A 25,099-nucleotide genomic window follows, 5' to 3' on the forward strand; every position below is an offset into this window, starting at 1 on the left:
AGTGCAGATAAATTGCCTATTTGTGTAATGGGAGTGGAAATATAACAGCAATTATTATCCAATTGTACCTGTGTTTATTTGACTTTTATATTCTTCACATTTTACACTGCATTTAAAGTATAGTGCCAGGTCAATAGGGTACCATCATTTTATTTTTCAATTATACAGTACAGTATACAGTATATTAGCTAAATGTGAAATTTGCCTTGAGTACTTATCTCAACATGAGAAGACTCACATTTATGAGCAATCATCTCTTTTGTTCTTTTTAAGTACTAAACTTTCTTTTTTCCCCCTGATATGAACACTTTTGCTCCTCTCCTCTCTCAGACAGTAGAGCTGCTGTATGACTCCTATACAGGGCTCAATGCTCTAGCATCCGCCTCTGATCCCACCATATCCATGACGATTCTTGTCCGAGTCTACACAGTGGCGCACATCCTGCTTACCAGTGCGTGGAGCCACTAGCGTGCATGGCTGCGAGAGATGTGCTGAGTGTAGGCTTCAGTGCATACTGCGCTGTTCTATGTATCCCGCTTCCAACCCCGAGGCACTGCATTGGCACCGCGCCTCTCAGAGTATAAAGCCACGCTTCTCATTTTCGTCAAAGGCCCGATTGCGTGGAGATCGATGCGTGAGCAACTGTTGGTGCAAGGATACATTTATAGAACGGCACCCCCTTCTGTGTGTAGCGAGAATGATAGGGTCAGAGGGGAGCTCATTCAGCACAATGGACAGAGTCAGAGAGAGAGTGTTGACTGAATGCACTAAATTCAGCACCATGGATAGTCACTATGAACAGAGTCCTTTTTGTATGTGTTTTTGAAGGAGTGCGCACAAATTGAGTCTGGTCTGGTCCCCGAGCTTGAGCTGTCAAGCGCTATTGTATTGATCAATACAGTATTGATCAATATTTTTCAATAAGCAGAAAATATATGCAGATATAGCCCATCAATTAAAACACTGTCTTCACTGGTTTCATTATCTCACGTGTGCTGTCCACATAATTCTAAAGTGGAAGTTTGAGGTGGTGGTCAACTTGAAAACCTATTTGAATCAATTAAAGTAAAGCTGATAGATCTCTCCAGTTTTCACGCTGAAGAAGTTACACACATTTACGCTGGAAGCTGTCCAGTCTAGACTTCAGCTGAAGCCCCGGAGCAGCTCTGCTGGAGCAGCGGGGTTAAGTGCCTTGCTCAGGGACAACTAGATGGTTGAGCGAAGGGAGAGAGAGGCAATCCCACCCACATAATCCACTTCTCCCCGTGGATTTGAACTACCGACTTTCCTGACACAGTTGCCGCTTCTAAAACGGTCACACCGGGAGATTCCCGTGTGCCCCCGAGTAACTTGATTCTCGTTTAAATTTCCTCCGTGGCTGGGTACTACCTCTGCCACTACCATCACCAGCAGCAGCGCTGCCTCTTGATGTTGTGGTCGGGAATACGCATGCGCCCGGCATTGGAATTACTGCACTGGCAAGAATAAGTTGGACCTCGTCTGTCTTCACTAAAAGAAAAAAAGACAAAACAAAAGTATGGCAGTATTTAGAGTAAGAAGAACGCTGTGTTTTTGCGTCTGGTTGTTCCCCCTCGTAGTGGTCGTGGTGAGCGCCCAAAGGTAAGTAAACGGGTCGGAAGATGCTCCACTCATTTTTACTAAGTGTGACTGTTACAGGCGGCATGGAAAATACTTGGACACTTTGTGGTCCAAGAATGTGTCTTGTTTAAATCTACTGTGCTCCTCTCTCTCTTTTTTTCTTCCATAGTGCCGGTGTCAATGACCCTAGCAATATGTCTTTGGTTAAAGAAACGGTGGATAGACTGTTGAAAGGTTATGATATACGATTGAGGCCAGATTTCGGAGGTAAATGAACTGCTATTATCATCAACTCTGTTCGAGTTTGCGCCTTGTCAGTCTGTATAGTAGTACAGTGTTACACTTACGATTACAATCATCGATAACTCAGTTTGATTTGCAATTTCGAAAAGTAAAGGAGAGACTCCTTTTTTCGGCTTCTGCAGGTGCCACAGCTGTGATAATTCATATGTTACAGTCGAGGCAATGTGTAAAAACAAACAACAATACCGATATAATAGAAAAAAACACATGAGTGATGTGGTTCAATGATGAACGTGGATGTAAAAGACACCATCTCATTCATTTGAATGAAACATCACTACAGTGAAAGGTGTCCGCCAACTCCCAACGCATGTCTGTTGGAATTTCAACAAATAGGCACCCATTATTGTTTATATGCATGTTCCAGTTCAGGTGTTCAGTACAACAGAAGCTGGATGATTTAATGCCAACAACTTTTCGGGGAATTACCAGCACTTTCACCGCAGCTCAGCGCATCTAATCCCACCCGAAATGAACACTGCAAACTATTATCTGGCTGACAACAGCTACATTATTAACCGTTTCTTGAAAAAAACAACAACATATATATAAATGATGAATACAGGCTGCACCTGATGTACTGTATTTCTGCTGTTTACCGTTGTTTTGATCTGTCCCAGGTGCCCCGGTTGGAGTGGGAATGAATATAGACATAGCCAGCATAGACATGGTATCAGAAGTCAATATGGTAAGTAGGCCATTATCACCTCTGTTTTAACAATGGGTGACCATTTTGGATTAATGTTGCCTGCTGTGCATAAACGTATAGTCTACCAGGGGGAATACCCTCCCAAACCACCGGGGAAACCCCTAATGCAGGTCGTGTGGTTTCTCCAGATCACTCGCATCGGCTTGTGGGTTTTGAAAACCCAACCACAGTGATCGTTTTGTTTGAGGGTTGATGGTATTGATTTAACCTCTCTGGGGCTTTGAAATCGATTGACATATATTTGTTGTTGGTCTCATAAGCTGATTCCTGCTTTTATGAACACATACACAGCTAAGCGTTACTTCACAAAATCAAGGATGTACGAGGAATAAAAGTCCAATCTGCTTTATTATATAAACCCAAGTCTCAACCCTGGCAAGATTTATGGCTAGAAAATAACTTGCTTTATGAAAAATGTTTTAGATTGTTTGTCATAGCTGGTTTATAAGTGCTTTACTAGCAATAGTGACAGTGAAAGAACTTGAGAGCTGTGGATATTAGAAGTGGAGATTAAGTTTTGCTTCATACAAGTGCACCTCCTAGTGATAAGATTTGAGAACTGCACCTCAGTTTACAAGGCTGCATTTTATCGTCATGGAAGGTCACTTTTGACACTCATGATACAGTTAAGAGGGTGAGCAGAAATGGATATTTATGGTAATTTACATAAGATTGTGATAGGCCCATTGTCTTTATGTTTTTTTTGTAACATTGGCTCTCTCTGTGGTTGACCTACTCTGATGCAGCTGGCAGGTTGTCATTTGCATCTTCCTTTTTGATCTGTGCTGATGTGTCCTGCTGTTGCTGTTATTTTGGTGTTAGCTTGTTAGCTGTGATATGAGTCATGTTGTGATGTCAGGGAATGATTATGCGCTGGAATATTTTCGGCAGCAGCACCCAAAGGCTGTTGCTCATGTTGTTATCTTTGTGCTCCTGTAGACTACGTTGATGAGTAGAGATGAGATGAGAAAACAGATGATGCTATGTCTATTTGCATGTATTTACACAGAAGACCTACACACACACACACACGCACACACGCACGCACACGCACGCACACACACACACACACACACACACACACACACACACACACACACACACACACACACACACAAACACAAACACACACACACACACACACACACACACACACACACACACACACACACACACACACACACACACACACACACACACACACACACACACACACACACACACACACACACACACAATGCAGGTCTAAAGAGGCCTCCACAGTGGCCTTGAATCTTTAATTAAACGGCACAATTTCTTTTTGATGTTTGATGTACTTGTTTTTTTTATGGCAACAGTGAAAAGGGCAAAATCCTACCCATGGCATTCAAGTATATCATATTCTGACGTATGTTTTATCTTCTAAGTCAACAGGACACTCCAAAGTTTGTTGTGCTTTGTTATTTTCTCTACCGCTATCTCCTCTGGTTTACACATTTTTCTGGATGGCCTGAAAAAAAGTACATCCCAGGGTCACCTACTCTTGCCCAGAAATACATCTGGGCTTTAGTTATATTCACACTCACACCCAAACAAATAATGCCCCTCTGAATCCAAATACACAAAGCCAGTGCCGCACAGCTTCTTTGATCATCCCTTTCTTTTGTCGGGTCTGGCCCACTAAACACCCTCTAATGTGAAAGGGGAGTCATTACCACCTGACCCATTGGAGTCTCATGAAAAGAATAGGCCACATGTGCGCGTAATGGTTTCGGCATCTTTGATCTGCTCCCCTTTCCTATAAATGTAACCACTTTTCAGGATAGCAGCTGGTGAAGAAGCATTTTCCTTTCTTCCATTTCCTCTCCCACATTTGGCTCTCTGTATGCCACTTATTTTGGTGCTGGGATAGAACCACCCTGTGTACTTTCTTTGTAGAATTGAAGGCACAAAGATAATGGAGAGATGTCACTGAGGGGATGTATCAAACAGTGCCTGCCCTATTAGCCATTATGGCAGAGTCAAACATCCACAGTATATTCTTCTGCCACCCACCACTACTCTCTGTTGAAGGCCTCACATTAAAAGCATAGATGTGAACAGGTGATAGCATAGTATATACTTGATTTTACCAGAGGGGCCATTAAAATAAGGGAATGAAAAGAGGTTTGTCTTAAACCATCTGTTTTAGCCCTCTGTTACCAATGTCACAGAACAGAAACCCATTTAGAAATAGCATAGGGCTCTTGCTCACTTTAGATGAGTCACCAAACTAAGTATGCAAGCCTTCAAGCGTGACTGGCCTAGAGGACATTAGGTCCTCTCCAGTATTTTTCATGTAAGCAGTTCTGATGTCCAAGTGAAAAACCTGGACTGTTGCAAGGCCTCATCCCAAAACCCCACCATAACTTTCCTTAAATTCACAAGTTAAGACAAGCCACTAGGTTTTAACTGTTCGACAATAACTGACTTTACAGTGTCATATAGCATGTAGAAAACTACATCACATGTCATTTAGGCCAGGAGCCAGACATGTAGTGAGGAGGCTGTGGCTGGTGCTCATTACATACCCATAAAAGGTCACTTGTTCCGGGGTGTCAGAGCCACAGTCCTATGCCTCTGGGGGTTGAAAGGGATAGGATATGAGTGTGTAAGACCTGGGGGTCAAATGTATCACCTCTGTGTCTATGACAGAAAGAGACACAGAGAGAGAGGCAGAGATAAATAGGACAGCACTCTGACATTAACAAGTTACCATGTGGAGAGCCAGCAGCAGTGCTGGTGTTGGATGGAAGGTCATGTACCTAGTGCTGCTGAGGGTTCATTCTGCATGACTCAGTAGTGAACATACAAAGAGGGACACGTATACTGAATACCAATGTCATGTTGGACATTCAACCCAAGGCACGTAGCTTGGCAAGCCTTTATTCATGCCCTAGTCAAAGGAAGAATGCAAAATATGTAGGCATGTGGATGCATTAGTTGGTTTTTTTGGTTGGTTCTTCCTGCATTTCCCTTTTTTCCACTGCCATTTAAGACTCAATATTTGCTCATGGTTGAGGTCCTCAGCACTTGAATCTTAAGCCAACAGTTTTCACAGGGGAAGAAATACTCCTGCCTGAGTATGAACTAAAGTTCTTATCCTCCTCCAAAAGGCAGAAATACCATTATTGATGCACATAAAGGTCAAGAGGGGCTTATTGATTGTTGGAGAGGGCCTGTGAAATTCAGAGCCCCCCTTTAGTACCTAGTGATTTCTACCTCTCCCTCACTGAACAGCTCAGCAGAAAATGTCACTGATTGGATGTATGCTGTAAATGCATCAAAATTGCACTTTAGGCCTATAGAATATACACAGTTGCCCATAAAGTTGGAATAATTTTGTTTTCAGACACATTCCTCTTTTATGTTCTATGTATACACATCAATAATCACCTTTGACCAGGTATAATGAGATTGATCAATACAATTTTGAGAATATATACACTTTATCTATCAAAAATAGATCACATTGTCACAATCATTTCATGGAAAGAGGTAAAAAATATTGTATTCCAACTTTATTGGCGACCGTGTATTATCCATCCATTCATTTTCCACCACTTATCTAGGATTGGGTTATGATGGCATCAGACTGAGTAAGAATACCAGACCAGCTCCTCCTCAGGGATCCCAAGGCATATCCAAGCCAAAAGAGATATGTTGTAACTCCAGTGTGTTCTGGGTCTGCCACAGTGTGTCCTACCAGTTGGACATGCCTGAAACACCTCCGTAGGGAGGCATCCAGGAGGCATTCTGACCAGATGTTCAAACCACCTCAGCTGGTTCCTTTTGATGCAAAGGTGTAGCAGTTTTACTCTGAGCTCCCCTCGGAGTCTACACTCCTCACCCTATCTTCAAGGCTCAGCCCAGACAATCTCTGGAAGAAACTTTGGCTGCTTTTATCTGCAATCTCATTCTTTCTTTAACATTAACTTATCAAATTGTTGAGTTATCAACAACAAGTTTGTGTTTTAACAAGGTGACAGTGAGGACAATACTTGTGGGTGACAGGTCCTCTGGTCAGCCAATTTCAAAGCTTGAAATTCTGGATTTCAAATTCTGTTTATCCCTGGGGTGCTCTAAAATTAAAACATAAAACATAACAGCTCAGATAACTACACAATGCAAAGTTAATGATTTAATAAACATGCAACTTTATGTTTCCAGCAATAGCAGTGTCCATAGCAAATGTCATAGCAACAATAGAATGCCTGGCAAAATCTTTCTAATAACTCACAAACCAAACATCATATACATTCACTTAATGACAATTATGAAAATAAAATGCACATTTTGCACTGGAAATGTTACCAAAATACATTTTAATGCCAAACTATTTCAAAATATAATAATTCATTTTCCACTGCAAATTTATTTTTGTTTGTGAAACTAATGCATATTGTGCTATGTACCAATGTATCTGTTATATTGTTTGATGTTAAAGAGAGATGTTGGTTGTTTGTTCAGTATATAATGATATGGTAATTATGGGGAAAACATCACCTTAATAAGATCATTGTACTACTGTTAATGATGCCCATCGATGGATGGATGACACAATTAATCGTTGGAGATAATGAATGCAACTTAATTTTCTTGAAAGGATAAAGTGACACTATGATCACTTTGTCACTGCACATTCACCCTTTTGTCAAGCCAGGCTTTACAAAATTACAGAGGGCTTGATCACTGCAGTCTTTGTCAGTACTCAAATTATCTGTAAATTATCTCCTGCTCAATAATGGTTGCATGGTAACCAATGAGAGTGAAAAGCAATGTGTGAAGATTCACATACTGTAACATATCCCAATCGAGGGGAAATAAATAAAAACAAACTAAATTAAAATGTCTGAATTTATGAAGGCATTAGATTAATCTTGGTTGATAAAGAATTTAATAGAAAAGAACAGTTTAAGATATGAATGTAACATGGATCCGAGAGCTGTAGTTGGTTTGGATATAGTGCAAAGAGAGGCTGCAAATAAAATCAATACATAAAATGCTGTTTACTTTGGAGAACTCTTGAGTGGACTGTAAAGGTTAAGTACTCAAAACTACTGCATTAAAAGTTTAGTTACCAGAAGTCCTATCTTGCAGTGAAAGTGTCCATTCCTTATCCACAGTATACTATATTAAGCCTGCTGGCATACAGGGCAGACATCAGCATAGTTGTACACTTAGGATGTCTCTAGTGAGGATGTATGTTCTCTTGTTGTCCCTTGTGCATACACATAATCACAAATCTTAATCTCGTAGTAGTCTCCAATAATTTTTGCACATAAACTGGTATGTGGCTTCCAGGAAAGTATCAGTTTGGGTTACATAATGGACAGAAACTCAAACAGGGTGCAGCAAGGATTTGACTTTATTCCTGCTTAGGATAGATGATATATCAGACAAGTATGTTTATGGTTCCTGCTGCAGTTGGAAACATTTGGTCATTTGGTCCATTGCACAGATAAAAGCATTGGTTGTGCTAATCAATAAATGAAATACTGATTAGACAGCTTTAAGCAGCCTACTTAAACTTCTATGGTACTGTAAATAAATTCTGCTTCCAGTGTAATTCACTCTCTTTAACTCCTCTATTACTCCTCTACCAATGCAGTAACTTTAACTCCAGCTCACCTGGAGATCAGTGAACAAATATCAGGTCTGACAGCAACAGTCTTGGGGATGGTGCATTCTGTTTACTCATAATATCATTAATATTTGTTTTAGATAACTTTTGTTTCTGACTATTTCAGTGTTTTAATTATTATGGTTTGATGCATAGCAACACAAAAAAAGAAGAAGAAAGAAAGAAAAGAAAAACATGAAACATACACAGGAGCTGTATCCATTACATACATACACAGGAAATACAGCAAGCTTGTGCAGAGGAAAATCACAAGGGATGGTGGATGGAATGAAAGAGGAATGGATGAGTTGTGTGAGTAGATTGCTGAAACAACCCAGCCCTAACTTGCATTATTCATGCTGGTAGGTTTACATATGCCTCCCCATAGATTTAGATTTAGATGATTTAGATTATACTCATGTGCCACTTGAATGCAGCAAATGGACAGACATTAAGAGGATTGTTTGTTTACTGAAAAGAAGATTTTTATGTCACCAGTTCAATACATAGCATATGGACAAGTAAGGCAAGGCAGGGCAAGGCAACATTATTTGTATAGCACATTTCGTACAGAAAGGCAACTCAATTTGATTAAAAAATAAATAAATGAACACAACAAATGCTCTTACTTAACTAGTAGGAGTACGCAATATAACATAGAAACGTTTTTCGTTTGGACTTAAAAACGGTCAGAGTTGGGGTTTGATACAGATAATCTCGAAGGTTATTCCAGATCTGTGTTGCATAACAGAACACTGCTTTATCGTGTTTTGTTATAACTCTTGGAACAACCAGTAGGACAGTCCGAGATGACCTCAGGTGTTTTCTCATAAGCAGAAAAAACTAACATAATGTACAGTACCAGTCAAAAGTTTGGACACAACTTCCTATTCCAATGAATGAGAAAGTGTGTCCAAACTTTTGACTGGTACTATATACAGTATATATGATGATGGTGGTGATCAAAATTTAAAGAATAAGGAAGGAAAGTTTTTTTTTTTTTAAATCCTCAAATGTGGTGGATCAGTAACAACAAAAAGAAAACTAGGATACTATATCTATACCAAGCAATAAAAAAATGGTATTTTAAAGCTCCCTCCACATGAGAAGAACACCTGTCTCTGCCACTGAAATTCTGATAAGTGCAAGTAACAACAAGCATTGCTTTTAGCTTGGGCAACATAATACTTCTGTGGAGTTTTTATAAGCAAATCTAGTGACCTGCAGTTTGTGATCTGCAGCCAGCCATAGTTTCAGCATCTGGTCTATTTTCTCTGCGCGCTGTGAGAAACTCTGTCAAGCTGAACAGAGCAGATCAAGCTGGGAAGGAAGTCAGACACAGGGACAGTGTAGGACATACTGTCAGTTTTCAAAGGAAAACACCCTGCGCCAATGAAGCGACTGTTGGGTATGTATCGTAACCCGAGATTGTATAAGTATGGGTTGGCAACAGGCTAGCCTAGATCAATCAAATGCCAAACTGATTAGCCTACAGCTCTGTTTGCCATTGCAGAGCACTGACTGTAATAAGAAGTTGTGCTTTTGTGTGCTTACATCTTTGTTGTGATTTGTTTTTACTGTATGAAACATTAAAATATATTTTAGTTTGCTGTTACAGTAGCATGGCACATAGTATTAATGTGTTAGCCTGCTAGCGTTAGAATGTTATCTTGTGGCTTGGTCTGTTCATTTGCATTGATTAGATGGATTTGATTATTAAAGGTGCAATACATGTTAGCAAACAACTATTAACTATGTAAAGACCTGACCTTTAGCAGTGAATTATGCCACACTATCTCTGTGTTCCATACCTCTGCGCTTCTCTGTCCCTTGATTTGATTGGCCACACATGCACACACGTGCATGTTCGTGTATGTGAGCACGCATGTTAGTAGATGTGTCCCTACACGTCCTCCACATCCGTTTCCAAGGTGGCATTTACAATTAAACAGTATATTAAAATATCTTTCTAAAATACATTTGAAGTAAGAAATAGACAATGTAGTAACATAATCTTGATTCATATTTGACCAGCACTGCCTGACAGAGTTTGACAGTTTGAGAGTTTCAGTTGATGGACTGCTTTCTGTTTTAATCAACCATATTGAGTAAATGACACACACATTTGTTTTGGTTTGAGTGCAACATTTAGTGGCTGAATGTCGGGTGTTTCAAGATTTTGTAATTTAAGTGAATATTTATTGTATTGATTGGAGATCAGCTTTACATGTGATTAAAAAAAGGACAGAAGAGCAGAATTTCTTTTTGACTTGTGTGGAGAAATGCACTTCTGGTGTGAGCAGCAGGTTTCTGGTCTGAATTACAAATAATGTGTAGAAAAACGGCAATGTTGTGCCCATTCTCAAAAACTTAATATTCTAGAAATATCTTGAGGAAATGTCTTTAAATTTGTCACAAATGTCTGTTTGGATTCCCGGATGAACTGATTTCGAATTTGGTGGTCAAAGATCACACTCACTGTGACCTCATAAAACACATTCTTGATATGACAAAGTTTCATACAAATGTCTGATATTATAAAATGATTAAGTGATGACATTTTATCTCCAACTTCACTGTGACAACATAATGTTCTGCAAAAACATTTTTTGTACCCATTATTCAACACCACAAGTCAGGAACAGAAGGTGAGTTTGTGATCATACTTCACATGTGGTTAGATACTGAATTGGTGACATTAATTTTAAATGTCCAACAGTGATGATTGCATAGATCCTTTGTCATCCATATCTGAAGAATTATCTGTCATGGCTATAACTTTGTTCTATCAGAATCAGCTTTATTGAACATAAACATTTAGATCATATAATCAGTCAGTCATTGTTCCCAGATCTAATTTTGTGACTAGAGGGGATCAGGCTTTTGCTGTCAGGGTCCCCAAACTCTGGAATGACTTCCTATAGACATCAGACTATTAACATCTTTGTCAACATTTTAAAGGCATTTAAAAACATATTGTTTTAGGATGACATTCTTGTAGTGTACCAGTATCGAGAGAGACGTTTAGAAAACGATCTTGATGATTGGGAAGAGCCAGGGCATAATTATTTACTGGATTCATACATGTCAATTACTTCCGTTTCACCACAAAATACATTTAATACTTTTTTATTAAATTCACTACTAATAGTTTATGAGTCTGGACAGACATGGACATAAACTGCAACTTGACTTTTTGATCGAAGCAGTATTTCTAGCTTTCTAGCCCAGGAACTCAGTAGCAATAGCTGGTGGGTAGGCAAAGAATGGCATATCTTAAACAACAGGGTTGGCTAATATTCATAACATGGAATACTGACAAGAAGCAGAGGCAGCGGAGGGAGGAGAGGTAGACGGAGCAGCTGTCGCCATGACAAGATTACCACAGGTTTTTGTGCAGTCAAAATCTCATAAGCTGTGTGTACAAAGATGTCTTGGTAAATGGTGACTGATGCCATTATTTCTGTTCTTTCTGTAGGTATCTCTTAAAAATCTCATCAGTAGTCTGTACAACACATACCTGAAGCCAACCAAACTCTCTGGCTTTATTCTGTGAAATCTTTAAGTTTACTTTTCATTAATGCTCTAGCATAGTTTACAGCTTTGCTACATTATTTAATGTATGGTCCTCCAACTTTTAACTAGACCTTCCGGGAGGTCAAGATTATTACTTATTCAGTGAAATGTATTCACATCAGTACGATGGCTTTGCACAGAATTTGGTACAGACCTGTTTTGGTTCCAAGCTAAATATCTCCACAACTATTGGATGGATTACTATGAACATTGCTTAATTTAGCCCTCATGTGGATTATTCCCTGTAACTGTATAAATACAATGTATGCAGACAATGTGGGAAAAACAACTGTATTAAAACTAAAAATTCAGCTACAGCGTGGGTGTATGCTCACCCCGTCTCTGTAAAAAAAGCCTTTTTCTTGGCTCTCTTATGCAAAACACGCTCTCTAAAACAGCACCATATTAGGTTTTTTAAAGCATATTTTACATTATCTAACATTGACATATTGACTGACGTAGTGTACACATGTCATGAGCATACATGCAAACACACAAACACAGGTTTATTTAATTCACTTTTGGGGTATGAACATAATCTTACTTAATTTCCTGGAGACCCAACCATAACCACACAAATCAAGGGGCCAGTTGCATTGACTCAAGTCACACACACACACACACACACACACACACACACACACACACACACACACACACACACACACACACACACACACACACACACACACACACACACACACACACACATGCAGTCAGATGTATTGCCTAGATCGTTGTTAATGTTTCAGACACTGCTTATTGTACAATTAGTAACACAGCTCAAAATGTCAGAGGAAGGAAGGCGTGTAATCAATTCCCCCAGGTTAAACAAGCTCACTAGTTAGGCATCTGATTCACTGTTGCCTGTGACAGTGAATGATGGGGTGGATGTTTAGCCATCAGACACCAGCCATTCCCTGCAGCTGTAGGTCTAACTGTTAAACAGCAACATCTTGTTTTCTTGTCAGCGGGCAGAGTGTGTGGAATTGACAGCATATTGCTGTTGTTCCAGTCGCTCATTGCAGGGCAATAATGTCCACACCTGTCCTGTGTCAAACTGATGTTCGTTCTGATGTCCGCTCATCCTCTTGTTTCGCTCTCTCACTTTTGCGTTTCCCTGCCTGTTTGATAATGACACAAGGCTGGGGCCCTGCCACCGGGGGGATTAGACAGAGTTACAAATCGAAGTGGGTTAATCGGCTGGCCTACTATTTCAGTCACTTAGATCACTGGCCCCACTGCCCTGTTTGTTTGTGTGTTACCACCAGTGACACTCACCTGCTCAAAGTTTTGTTTCAGTTGTTGAGGTGAAAACAATACAAGTCAACCTATAAGTTCATCATAAGCCAGTAGTTATTCATGCATGGTATAAAAACATTAAATGAGGACAAATGTATAGCCCTTATATAACCATTGCCATTCCTCAGTGTTTTCATAATAGTAAAAAACAGCAAAACTGCAGATTTATTTCTACTTCTACTTTGCTGCCAAATCTCTGACCTGGCAAAATGACACATTATCTGTGGCCTACATCCACACTTCTTGTGAGTGTTTGTGCCATTTGTTTGAGCTACTAAGTGTGATTGGAAGTGAAGGTGTTCAGTGCATGTATAATAATAATATTTAACACTAAATCCTCAAGCTAAACTGACTATACTGAATAATCACTTTCCAAACCATAAGGTTTTGGCATATCAGCTCTATGATATGTCAACGTAAAAGTCACAAAACAATATCGTTATTTGATTCTGTTGCAGATACAGTAGGTGTTTGCTGAACCAATAACATTACAAACACTGTTTATATAGGTCTACAACTACTGCACTGAACTGTGAGTTTGGATCAGAAGCAAGACAGAACTTATTTGAAGTCAGTAGCAGCACTAGACACCACAGCTTCATGAACAATGATCCCATTGCTTACTGATGTATGTAATGAATTGTATTTAAAAGGCTGTTGCTGAGGGTGGAAGAAAAAAGAACAAACGGCATAGTTAGTGATAATGACCCTTTGTGATTGCAATTTTTTGTTTCCAGCAGAGGCAATAGTGTTTGGATCATTGCGAATTTGAATTTTCCTTCATTACAATACTGACAGACTCATGTACTGTGATCAGAATGAATACTATACACAAAACACACTATAATGTATTGTGAGGTAAGACGGCAGGCTGGTTGGATAATTGATTGGGGAAGTCAAAAAGATAAGTCCAGTTTCTTGAGCATCCAAACGTGCCCTAAACAAAAGGCGTGGCAGTGTTGAATAAGTGTTAAATGTTCACTGACAGTTATTTGGCATTGGCATGTGTTGACTGGAGAATTTTTGACAATCATAGAGCTGACATCGCTCCAGGGCAGGTGCTTATGTATTAAAGTGATACATTTTTCTCTGACACTGTGCACGTGTATCTTCAAAGATGGAACTGGAAACTGAAGTATGTCTTTGTGTCTTAGTTGTGAATTATTATTTAGATGTGTATATCCAAAAGGGATTTACTGTAACTCTGCAGTTTGCAGATGTAATGCCACTTATGGATGGATAAATTAGTTTAATGTAAATGACATATTGTATGGAGGGATTATATGAAGTCTGGTAGAATCATGCAAGAGTCAAGGATGATGAGGTGAATCAGCGGTTGAGTTAGGTGGTTTTAAATCTTATTAAATTATTAATTATTAAATCTCCTTCTCCCTCATTGAAAATCCAGATTCAATGAATATGCAAATATTGTTAATTTCAGAAATGTAACTGCTGGAAGCAAGATGTCTCTTAATTTGCAAGTCTATTATCAGTGTATGTGCATGTTTCCACATTACACTTGTGTAAGTTGCATACCAGCACTGCTTTAGCTTCAAACTAGTTGTTTTGTCACTAATGATGCTCATAGGTACACCTCTCAAACTCATTGAGTTTAAGGGAGTTTCAATGATCACAGTCAAACTTTCCCCTTTCAGTATTTAAATGTGAGAACAGCCTTCTAGTGTCAAACTCTGCACATGCTGTGCATGATTCTGCAAAGTGAAGCTCAAACATCCACCTTTAGGAACAAGTTGAAAAACAAAATTTTGAGTGGAGAGGGACTTGAAACATTCTGCTATTCCTGCCTTGAGTGTGTAAGCATCAGTGTGGTGAAGAGGGGATAACACTCATTACTGTGTAGGACCTATTTTTAGATTGTTAATCAAGGTAACATGTTCAAACTAACACACTCAGTATGATATCCTATAAAGTGTGAGTAGAGTGAGATTGCTTCATTTCGGCTCATCCACTCACAATGACCTTACTCAGGTCAAAACGATGTGTGTGCATGAACTGTGTGAGTGTGCATGCAGGTGTGTGTATCTGGTTTAGTGTTGTCAAACATCAAAATAGGGTCTAATGTGGTTGTGGAATGAAGAGTTATGATCTGTGTCTGTTTGTGTATCTGGTTATTCAGTTTATTTTTTATTTTTTTTAAATGTGTATTTTAATTCTGTATTGGAGTTTACATCTAAATAAGTTGTGTTACTCCTAAAAACAAAGTTAGTCTGAAGTGTGTAGTTTAAAAAAGATAGAATGATAAGTACAAATTAGCCACTTAGCTAACATGGCACAAAATGTCCATAATATAAGAGGAGGCCCAGGTGATAAGAAGTTGGTTTACAGTGTCTATGAGGAAATCTCAAATGCTGGCTATTTTGCAGGCAGTTTTAAGATGGTTTCTAACTTAAGCTTGTCATCTTCCCCTCTGCTGTCGCCCAAGGTGACAGCGTTGGGTCATGAAGAATAGCACCTGTGCAACATATGTCAAGCTTTATCCTGCTCTGCCCACCGAAACATACACCTGTTTTACAACATATATAATCAGGATTTATGGAATTTATTCTCAATGTAGGCAAAAAGTGACTTGTGCTGATTCCAAAAGTGTGTATATGTTATGCATCAGTGTTTTACAATCTGACTGAGAGGAAGTTGTGTGAGTTTAAAGCAAAGTGTGTCTGTCAGGTGATAAAATAGTGTAATAGTACTCCACAAATTTGGATGTCATTCACCTCTGTCGGCAGTGTAATATCTGATATATTTAAATCATATTTGGTTCCATCACTGGTGAATTATTACCAGTTTTGAAAAATATGGCTGGTTGCTTCACTTGGTCTTAGCTGGGGGAGCATTTGGTTGCTTTCAACTCCCACTGTAGTGACTTATATGTGACATAGGTGATTACATAATTCAAGTGTTGACATTGACATATCTTTCTGTTTCCATTGTCAGACAACTGTATGATAATCAAATAATGATTTGATAATGCTTTGAGCAATAATTCACACACACTGATAATCCCTGCTGTGTTAAGAGTTCAAATCAAATTACTCCTTTATACACATGCAATCACCAACAGTGTAACTATTTGTCATTGACAAATAGCACCTGTATCATTTGAAATGCAATCAAAGAAGAAACCAGCAGGCTTTCTTAACACTGCAGCGGTGTAGAGATACTTTTCCATGTATGTGAAGGCTGATCAAAGTCATACAAAATTGTATTGTTTACCCCAATGACACAAAACCAGCAGTTTTAAAGCCATTCACTCTGAAAAAGCTCAGTTTGAAAAGTCTATGTTTTATGTAAGATATATTTTTTCTTGTTTTTAGAATAGATATATTTACTTACATGGTTAAGATGTTCAGTCTTACCATCACAGCATTATGATTCTTGTTATGGGTCACTGTTTGGCTCATATCCGACACGAACATACAGATTTCACAATGGGTGGAAACTCATATTGCCAGCTGTCTGTTCTGCTTTATCAAAGCTTGTCACAATACATAAAGTTGATAATGGCTAAACAGGAGAGTCAGCGGGTGCGGATTGGTTTTCACAGCAGGTGAACATGACACTGAGAGCTGATAATGGGATAGCACCGAGAGGGATAATGCAGCAGTTCCTGATGGTTTGAGTGATACTTTTTCCATCACTTCACTTTCTTCAGTTGTCTGTATTTTACTATTATGTGTTAATTTAGCAAGTTACAGTTTGAGTTTAATTGAAATGTTTATTTTTTGTACAATTCATAATCAGAAAACAACAATTATTTGTCTTCACAGGTTTGTTACTCAAGAGCTTTCTTTGTAATTCTCTACAGTTGGTTAAATTAAGTCACTAGTAAGTACTGTTGTTCTCTGTTGCAATATTAAAGGGGGTTTTATGCTATAGATGAAGTCTGAAACAGCTTCCAGCTTTTTAATTATTCAGTCTTATATTGAGCAACTATCCAAAGAAAAGATAAGGAGAAGAGAAAATATGGATGAGAGGTTAGCCAGCCATACACAGTCTAAAATGAGGTGTTTTTTAACGCTTTCTCTCCTGTTATTGGAATTTCTCCTACTTGTACATCTCCTGCTGGGGAAGATTGGATGCAAAAAAAAAAGTGTCCATCTTTTCGTATTTGTGTATATGGTCATATTTTTTACATTGATGCACTGTGTTCAAAGAGGTTTTCCTAAGTGTGTTTTATTCATTGATGGTATTGGTTTTCTGAGTGTTTTATTGCCTGTAAGAAGAGGAAGTGCTCTCCTGGAACAGGAAACACCTACAGTATGTTTAATCACTCTCCTTCTGCTGAGGAGTAGATTTTATATTTATATATGGAATGAGCAGTGCATATATTTCTGTGCAATATCCATCCATTCTACCCTCTATTTAATATCAAACTTTAAACAAGCATTACAAAAATACTTTCTGCTGTCTTTTATTTGATGCCAGTGGCATTGAATTGAATTCTATAATCTTGATATTTCTCACCGGTGAAGAGGTCAGATAGGGAGAGATGAGGAGAAAAACAAATAACATTGCAAGGATTAGTGTTGAGCATGATGTGATGTGTGCAAGTTTGAGATGTGCTTTCATTCTGGAGTATTATGGGTATTAATGATTCATGACTCATTGTTGCATGCATGAAACCAAATGTTTGTGTCTTACAGTCAAATACTTAATCATAATGTAAAGGTTTAACATAAACTACAATCACAAGGTCTTTTGAATAGATCAAAACTATGAAAATAGTATTCTATTCATGCAAATAGAACAGTTTATTGTATTGGAATAAACATGTTCTAAACATGTTATATGTATCAATTAATCACAGCACAATTTACCAGTGAGCTCCAATAGAATAGGTCAATGCAGTTTCATTTTTTTGGTGTTTAAGGAACTCAAAAGTGACATTTGAAAACTTCAGTAAATGTGAAATGTCTGAATTACAGACATTCCACAGACAACATTTTTTTATAAGGACTATTTCATTTGTAAAAGTAGTCAAACTTTGACTTTCAAATTTTGACCACACTGAACACAATTAAAAATAAATAGTTAATATAAATATACAAAATTAAAGATGATCTGTTTTTAATTAATATCATTCTTTGTGTTTTGGTATACTGTGAAGATAAATTGAATTATTATTTTTTTATTTATTATTTTTATAACATGGATCTATCCTTATCCTTGAATGTCATTGCCACACAGATACACACACACACACACACACACACACACACACACACACACACACACACACACACACACACACACACACACACACACACACACACACACACACACACACACACACACACACACACACACACATTCTAAAGCTGACACCATCCTAAAGCACCCCTGCGTCTCTTGTAGGTCAGTCCAACTGTGAGCAGATATTGCTTCTTCAAGGGTAACCTTGCTCAAGGAGATACTGTATGCAGGCCATCAAATCTGGACTTACACAACTCTTTCCATAGACAAAGACATACACTCACACACACAGAGACATGTGCCTAAACTGAATTTGTGGTTCAGATATATGTTGATAACGAGTTTACTGTACTCACTGAGGCTGTATATGTGCCATCGATCCACAGATTAGTCTGTGTTGCATTACCTTATTGTTGACGATGTGTGGATGTGGTGTGTGCTTCTTGGTACTCTGTTTGAATAGCAATCAGCTTCTTCCACAGCTCCCCAGACTTCCATAATGCATGAGATGTGGGACTCCTCCAGTAGATCAGTGAATTTGTATGTGTATTGTGTACGTAGGGTATAGGAAAAGGACAATTGTCTAAAGCTTTAGCATCACCAGGAAGACAGAAATTTGGCATGTTTTAGTAAATACAAAAACATAAACAGAACTGCACGTCTAGCTGCTTATTGACTTACAATAACACACTAGCAGGGTCACTTTTTATAAAAAATTCAAGCATTTGTTCGAACATGGGATAAAACGTATCATTCAAACTATAATGACCTGGTCAAATTCCAAATTTACAGTCTGTAAGCACAACAGACCATCTGAGATAAGTTTGCCTTATGATTCAGCAGCAGGCACTTAAAAAAATAATGATCAGCTTGACCCCCTGACCTATCAGTTAATTAAGCTAGTAATGTGGTGTTTGCTACGTTGACAAGGTTAAATGGAGGAGCAAAGGCATCCTGAGCAGGCAATCACAACACCAAAGCGTCTGAGAAGCAGTGTGTGGAAGTATTTTGGGGTTTTCACCGTAGAAAGCAAAGTACATAACAAAGATAAGGCTTTTTGTCGACTTTTGGGGGAAAAAAGCAGCTGTATTACTATACTGCAGACTCACTTGCAAGCGTGGAAACCAAGTGAGGCTGCGGAGGTGCCACAGATGAGTGGAACAATGTCAAGTGCTAAAGCAATGGTGACGCCATTCAGGAGATGCAAGCTTACATGACGGGGACTCTCTGCAGACAGTAACACACTGCTTTACTGGTGAAATACAGGGTGCATAGATACCACGCAACTCTCAAAGCTGGCTTGTAGATACATGTGTGTAACAGGAACCACCTATGCTCTGAATGGCAGGTAATGTTGGAAATAAGAGAGATGCACTTGATCCGAATCAAGTTGATAGACTTGCAATTTTAGATAATAAGATTAAAGTCTAAGTTCAAAGTTCTATATTTTACCTGGTTTGTTACATTTTCGATTCAAAGCTATCAGAATTATCTGGTGTTGTCTGTGATTTGACATGATTTGTTTACATACAGCTATTAAAAAAAGACTGTTGGTAGAAAGTGAAATCAAACATGTGTAATGTGAAGTTGAAAAAAAAGAAAAAAAAGGATTAAATTATTCTTGTCATTCACTGCACATTACATGAACTACTGAATAGGGCAGGGGAAAGCTTCCAATTTCATTCAAACAAATTGCGTGTCATTTCAAATTCGTTCGACCTTCATTTTTTAGTGTAAATCTGCTGTACCCCCACCACCACAGACCCACGCTCACACACACACCACCACACATACACACACAAACACACACACACACACAATATGTTCAAGCAAGAGACACAGTAAGTGGGACAAATGACGTGGACAGAGACAGATTCATTTTTTACCCCTCATCTCTTTGGCCAGCTAACCTTCTGTCTGTGACAGCTGAGATTGAAACCTCCATCAACTTCCCCCATGTCTTCCAGAGGGATTCAAAAGCACCCTAATAATCTGCGTCCTGCTCTGCCCTCTTCTCCCGGACCCTTCCCCACCTACTCTGAACATCCCCTCTCGGAATTGCCACTCCACTACACTCCTCTCCGGGGATATAAAAGAGCCTGCAGATGCTCCAGTCAACTCTAATAAATTGTATGTAGTCAGTTAAGCTGCATGGTTGCCAACTGGCAAAGCTGTGAACCTCTGCTTTGGGAGAACTGGGAAAAAAATAAATGTTCCTCTAAATTTGATTCACCTACAGCAGCAAGGTCTCTTGAAAGCTATGTCCAGGCCAAAGTAAATGATGAAAGAGCAGAGTATGGAGGGAAAATGGGGATATATACACAGAGAGGGTACATGACACTGAGAGAGAGAGGGGTGATGGAAAGGTAGGTTAGGCAGAGTAGAAGTAAACAAGAGGCTGGACTTGATTGAAATCCGTTATCTAATTTCCAACATGCCATAAACTAAGGAAATGGTCTGAAGGGAAGAAAAATAGCAAAAGTGAACTGAGTCTAAGAGCTTCGGGTCAATATAATGCCCTTATGAGAATTCAATGTAGAGGACTTTATAAGAAACACAAATGCATGCACCAGCCAATCAGCATTTTTTGCTATTATTCAAAAAACATATGCATACACGTACACATGTACAAGTATACGTGTACATATACCTATTGGATAATTTATTTATATTGAAATTAGAGTCCAACTGATGCTAACAGTTTGACGGCTGTATGAAAAGCACATTTTGGCTCTATAGTGTAGGAATTGCAGCTATACAACTAGCTAAATTCTTCCTTTCAAATGATGACTTGAGTCATAGTGAGCTTTAGTTGCTGTTTACTGTGGCTCTTTACATCATCTTACACGGACAGAGTGCAAACTGTAACAAGACAAAATACAAAAATCACCATTTTACTCTGCAACATGTGCTTTTCCTCCAATGTAAATAGATATAAATGAAAATGTTACATTAATTTATGCATCCAAATATGAAATGATTTACTTACGAGATTGCCTCTATGGCGTTTACAGTGTGGATTACATTCGATGAACAAACAAACACAGGTGTGCAGATTCAGCTGGCTCCCTCAAACTCCTAACAGGAAGTGAACAGCGAGCCTGTAACTTCCTAAGCAAGATAAACACATTTCAAAATAAAAGTATTTCAAAATAAAAGCACATTAGAATGTATGCCTTAAAGGCCACACAATCAGTATATTTGCTTTTTAGCATAACTGTTTGTGACATGCATATTGGGACATATTGTGATTTACTGTTAGTTATATACTGTTATAGGGTCAGATATTTATGCTAAGCATGGTTAAAGTTACAAAACCTCAGACTAATTTATGTAGAAATGCTCCCTGTAAGTCAAAAGCCAAGGCTCAACCGGATCTGTATACTTCATTTGTTTTTCTTATTTCTACCCTGCCACATGCCTATAAACCACCATTCGTTCCATAGCCTTTGTTGCTGAAGATTTTCTGTAACCTAAATTGTTTGCATTGTCCACTTACTCTTCGGATTGAATTGTATACAAACATGTATGGATGTATTTGAGAGGTTGACATTTTGAGTATAGAATGAGAAAAAGCATTGAAATCCTTGTTTGTTGCATGGTTTGTTGATGTTGCCTCCAGAGCCAGAGGAAGTCTCTTGAGGGGCAGCTTCTGAGAGCTGGTTTATCAGAACAGAGTGGTCTCCCTGGGAGAGGGTCGGCTTAAAAATACAGGAGCTAAAATGCCCTTTTTCAGACAGAGGCTGAATTCAGGGTCAGTATGAGTTAAATAAGACATTTCTTTGAACTGTAAAGCACACAAAGATATTCCAGTCGAGCCTAAGAATAAAAAAATGAGTAAAATGGCCCTGTGAAAATCCATAACATATCCCCTATTAAGAATTGAGACCACAGTATGTACCAAGCAGAACATTTCACATAGGAAAAAATAAACTTGTAAGTGCTATTTGATAGACACACTTGATAATGGAGACACTGTTTCTAAATCACTGCAAACTTACTATAGCTATCACAGTATTTTGGTTGTAGTTGTTATTCTTGTTTAAGCTGTCAGTCAGACTGTCATACATTGATTCTGTCAATAAAGTCATTAAAAAAAAATCGACATTATTCATTCTGGAGAAAAAGGGCCAAATGAAACCCCTGCAGCACTCCTGTATGCTTTCCTGTTGCAGAGTTACGACATGCAGTGCACAAGCTGTTCCAGCTACAGAGCTGAAACCCAAGGACTCCAAACACAGATCTCCTGAGACTGGGGAATATATGTCACTCAGCTCTGTGGGGATCAGCATGTTTATTATTAGGCATCTTTGGAAATGCTGTGGCCTATGCCAGGTTTCTCATACCCTAAACCCGTGGCTGATGGCATGAGGACAGTGTGAGACAGGAAATTGAAAGCCACTTGTTGTTGGAGGGCTTTTTGGAGACATTGAAGTAGCTGGATGATTGAAGAGTGTGGTATGGACATATGGCTGAGTGTTGGTGGGATCACATTTCCTCCCTACTAGAGGTATTTCAGAGAGAGTAGGAGAGGAGAATGCGAGAGAGACACAAATAGGATAGAGGCACAGGAGGCTTTGTAATCTGGCTGCAGTCCTACTCCTCAAGGTCAGTAAACTATAGGAATAATTTAAATGACATATGTTACATATACATGTGTCTCAGGATTATCATTCTCAAAAAGAAGAAATTGTGAAATCTGTTTTTGCCAGTCATTTGATTGATTAGGTGCCATTTTACAAAAACTAAAAAAATATGTCAGTTTAGGAAATTAAATATTCCCTAGCTTCATGTCGATGAGCTTTCAAGAGATATTCAAATCTGAATCCTTTATGAGGCCCTTCAGAGCCCATCTAGCACCTCAGAGGCTGTTCCAACACCTGTCATGTTTTCTAGAAGGCTCCCTAGGCTGTGTCTGTTTAGTGGTAATGATCTAAGCCATTCACACTTGCCTCAAATGTGTTTCCGCTTCCCTTTTTTTTTACCCTACCACATTTAAATAGATGCAACAGGAGCACCTCTGAGATTGAGATAGATGGATGGATGGGTGGAGAGGGAATATATGAGAGAGTAGAAGCTATAGGGAAACGTAGATGGAAGTATATTCATGTAAAGGAGTGAGAGAAAATGGGATAGAAAAAAAAAAGGAGGACGAGATGGGGCAGAGGAGAGGGATGAAAAGCCTGGGGGGGGCTACCAAAGAGAGGTCATTGCTGGGGCTGAAATCAGACTGGAAGTGAAGAGCTGTGAGAATAAAAGCAATTTGCATCACTGCTCCACTGATTTTTCCAACGCCTTTCATTTACCCCCCTCGAAAAAACCCTACTACACCCTCCACCCCCATCCCTTCCAGCAAACTCACCACACTATTCCACAGCTCTCAAATGGAAAATGGGCTTCAAGGGTAGTTGGTAGAAAGAGATATATAACCAGTACATGTAACGAGTTTCGTCATCCTCATGTCATCCTCATTTTGATCCCTCTCTCTTTTCTCTATCCCAGTAGACCTATGCCTCCATTTTCCCTCCTTTATCGTCGTCTTTCCTCTATCACACTTCATTATTGTCCACATTTTTCACAACCTTCCTCGTGAATTTCTCAGTCTTTTCCTCACTTTCTTTTCCTCCTCTCCTTTGCCTGACGTCTCACTTCATCCTCTTCCTTTTTGTCTCTTTCCATTTCAACAAACTGTTCTCTCAGAGAAAAAAAGGGGCATCAGTCATTTGTTCCAAAGCCTAATATGACCCAATAAGTAATAAGTCCAATATTAATTCCCCTTTTAGCTCTGTTTTGCTCTCTGTTAATTCCTGAAACATTGATTGACTGCCCTCTGGTGCTGGTGGGTTTATCGGGGGTTGGTTCACTGAAATGCACGCTTCCTCCTGCTGAAAACAACAATATTAGAGTATTTAGAGTGAACCAAAATAGTGAGCTGGAAAACTAGATGCAGAGCTGCAGATGTAGGGGAGAGTTTTCTGTGTTTTCATCACTACGAGCATCGTCTTTCACAGCATGAATCAAATCGCTTCACGGTATTGGCAATTTGATTAATTGTTATTAGAGTGAATATTGTTTATTGCTGCTTTTACAAAGTCATTTTTGTGCCTAAACCCAGCTAAACGTTAAACATACTGGCTGGTAAGAAAAAGCTTTTTGCAAGATAATGATCTTTCAAGCAATTACAAGTCAAATTGAAAGTTAGAACAATTATTACATACTCAGGTATATAGTAGGGCTAGTAACACATGTCCAGCAAAATAACTCTAATATTAGAGAAGCCATGCGGTGCAAGGGCAGGGATGGGATGTGAAGGGTTAGTGGACAGGGCAGTTCACAGAATGAGTGGGGTTGAGGAGGTCAGAGAGGGCAGCTGAAGCATCTTTTTTTGTTTTGATTTCCAATAGTTTTTTGTTCTCCACACATTAATACTGATCTTTGTTTCTGTGTGTTCAAGACTCAACATTTTTTCTGTAATTCTGAGAAAGTGATCCAGGCTGAGATTGCATATATTCAAGGTGAATGTGTAGCACAGGAAAGCCCTGACATATGTTAAAATTCCCTGCAGTGGAAAGCACACTTTTGGCATTCATGAGTCTCCCTGGCAGTCAAATTATATCGGACCAAAATTGTAATATCCATGGCACGAAATGCCAATATGAGATTTTGCACAATTTGACTGCCTGAAGGGCTGACTGACCAAGCATATACTTGCAGCATTGTCTGAAAACTTTGTCTCTGTCTGAGAAATCTGCCCACAC

At 38.9% G+C, this 25,099-nt stretch overlaps 1 protein-coding gene across 1 annotated transcript in view; it reads left to right on the plus strand.

Annotated features, from left to right (window-relative positions):
* Positions 1 to 1,537: 1,537 nt before the first annotated feature.
* The window catches only part of LOC133993746 (gamma-aminobutyric acid receptor subunit beta-2-like), a 56,852-nt gene continuing 33,290 nt past the window's right edge, over positions 1,538 to 25,099 (plus strand). Inside the window, exons 1-3 of the mRNA XM_062432793.1 lie at positions 1,538 to 1,620; positions 1,769 to 1,866; positions 2,523 to 2,590. Coding sequence (XP_062288777.1) covers positions 1,538 to 1,620; positions 1,769 to 1,866; positions 2,523 to 2,590 — 249 coding nt within the window. The remainder of the gene's footprint in view (positions 1,621 to 1,768; positions 1,867 to 2,522; positions 2,591 to 25,099) is intronic.

This window comes from Scomber scombrus, chromosome 14, assembly GCF_963691925.1.
Source record: "Scomber scombrus chromosome 14, fScoSco1.1, whole genome shotgun sequence".
NCBI lineage: Eukaryota > Metazoa > Chordata > Actinopteri > Scombriformes > Scombridae > Scomber > Scomber scombrus.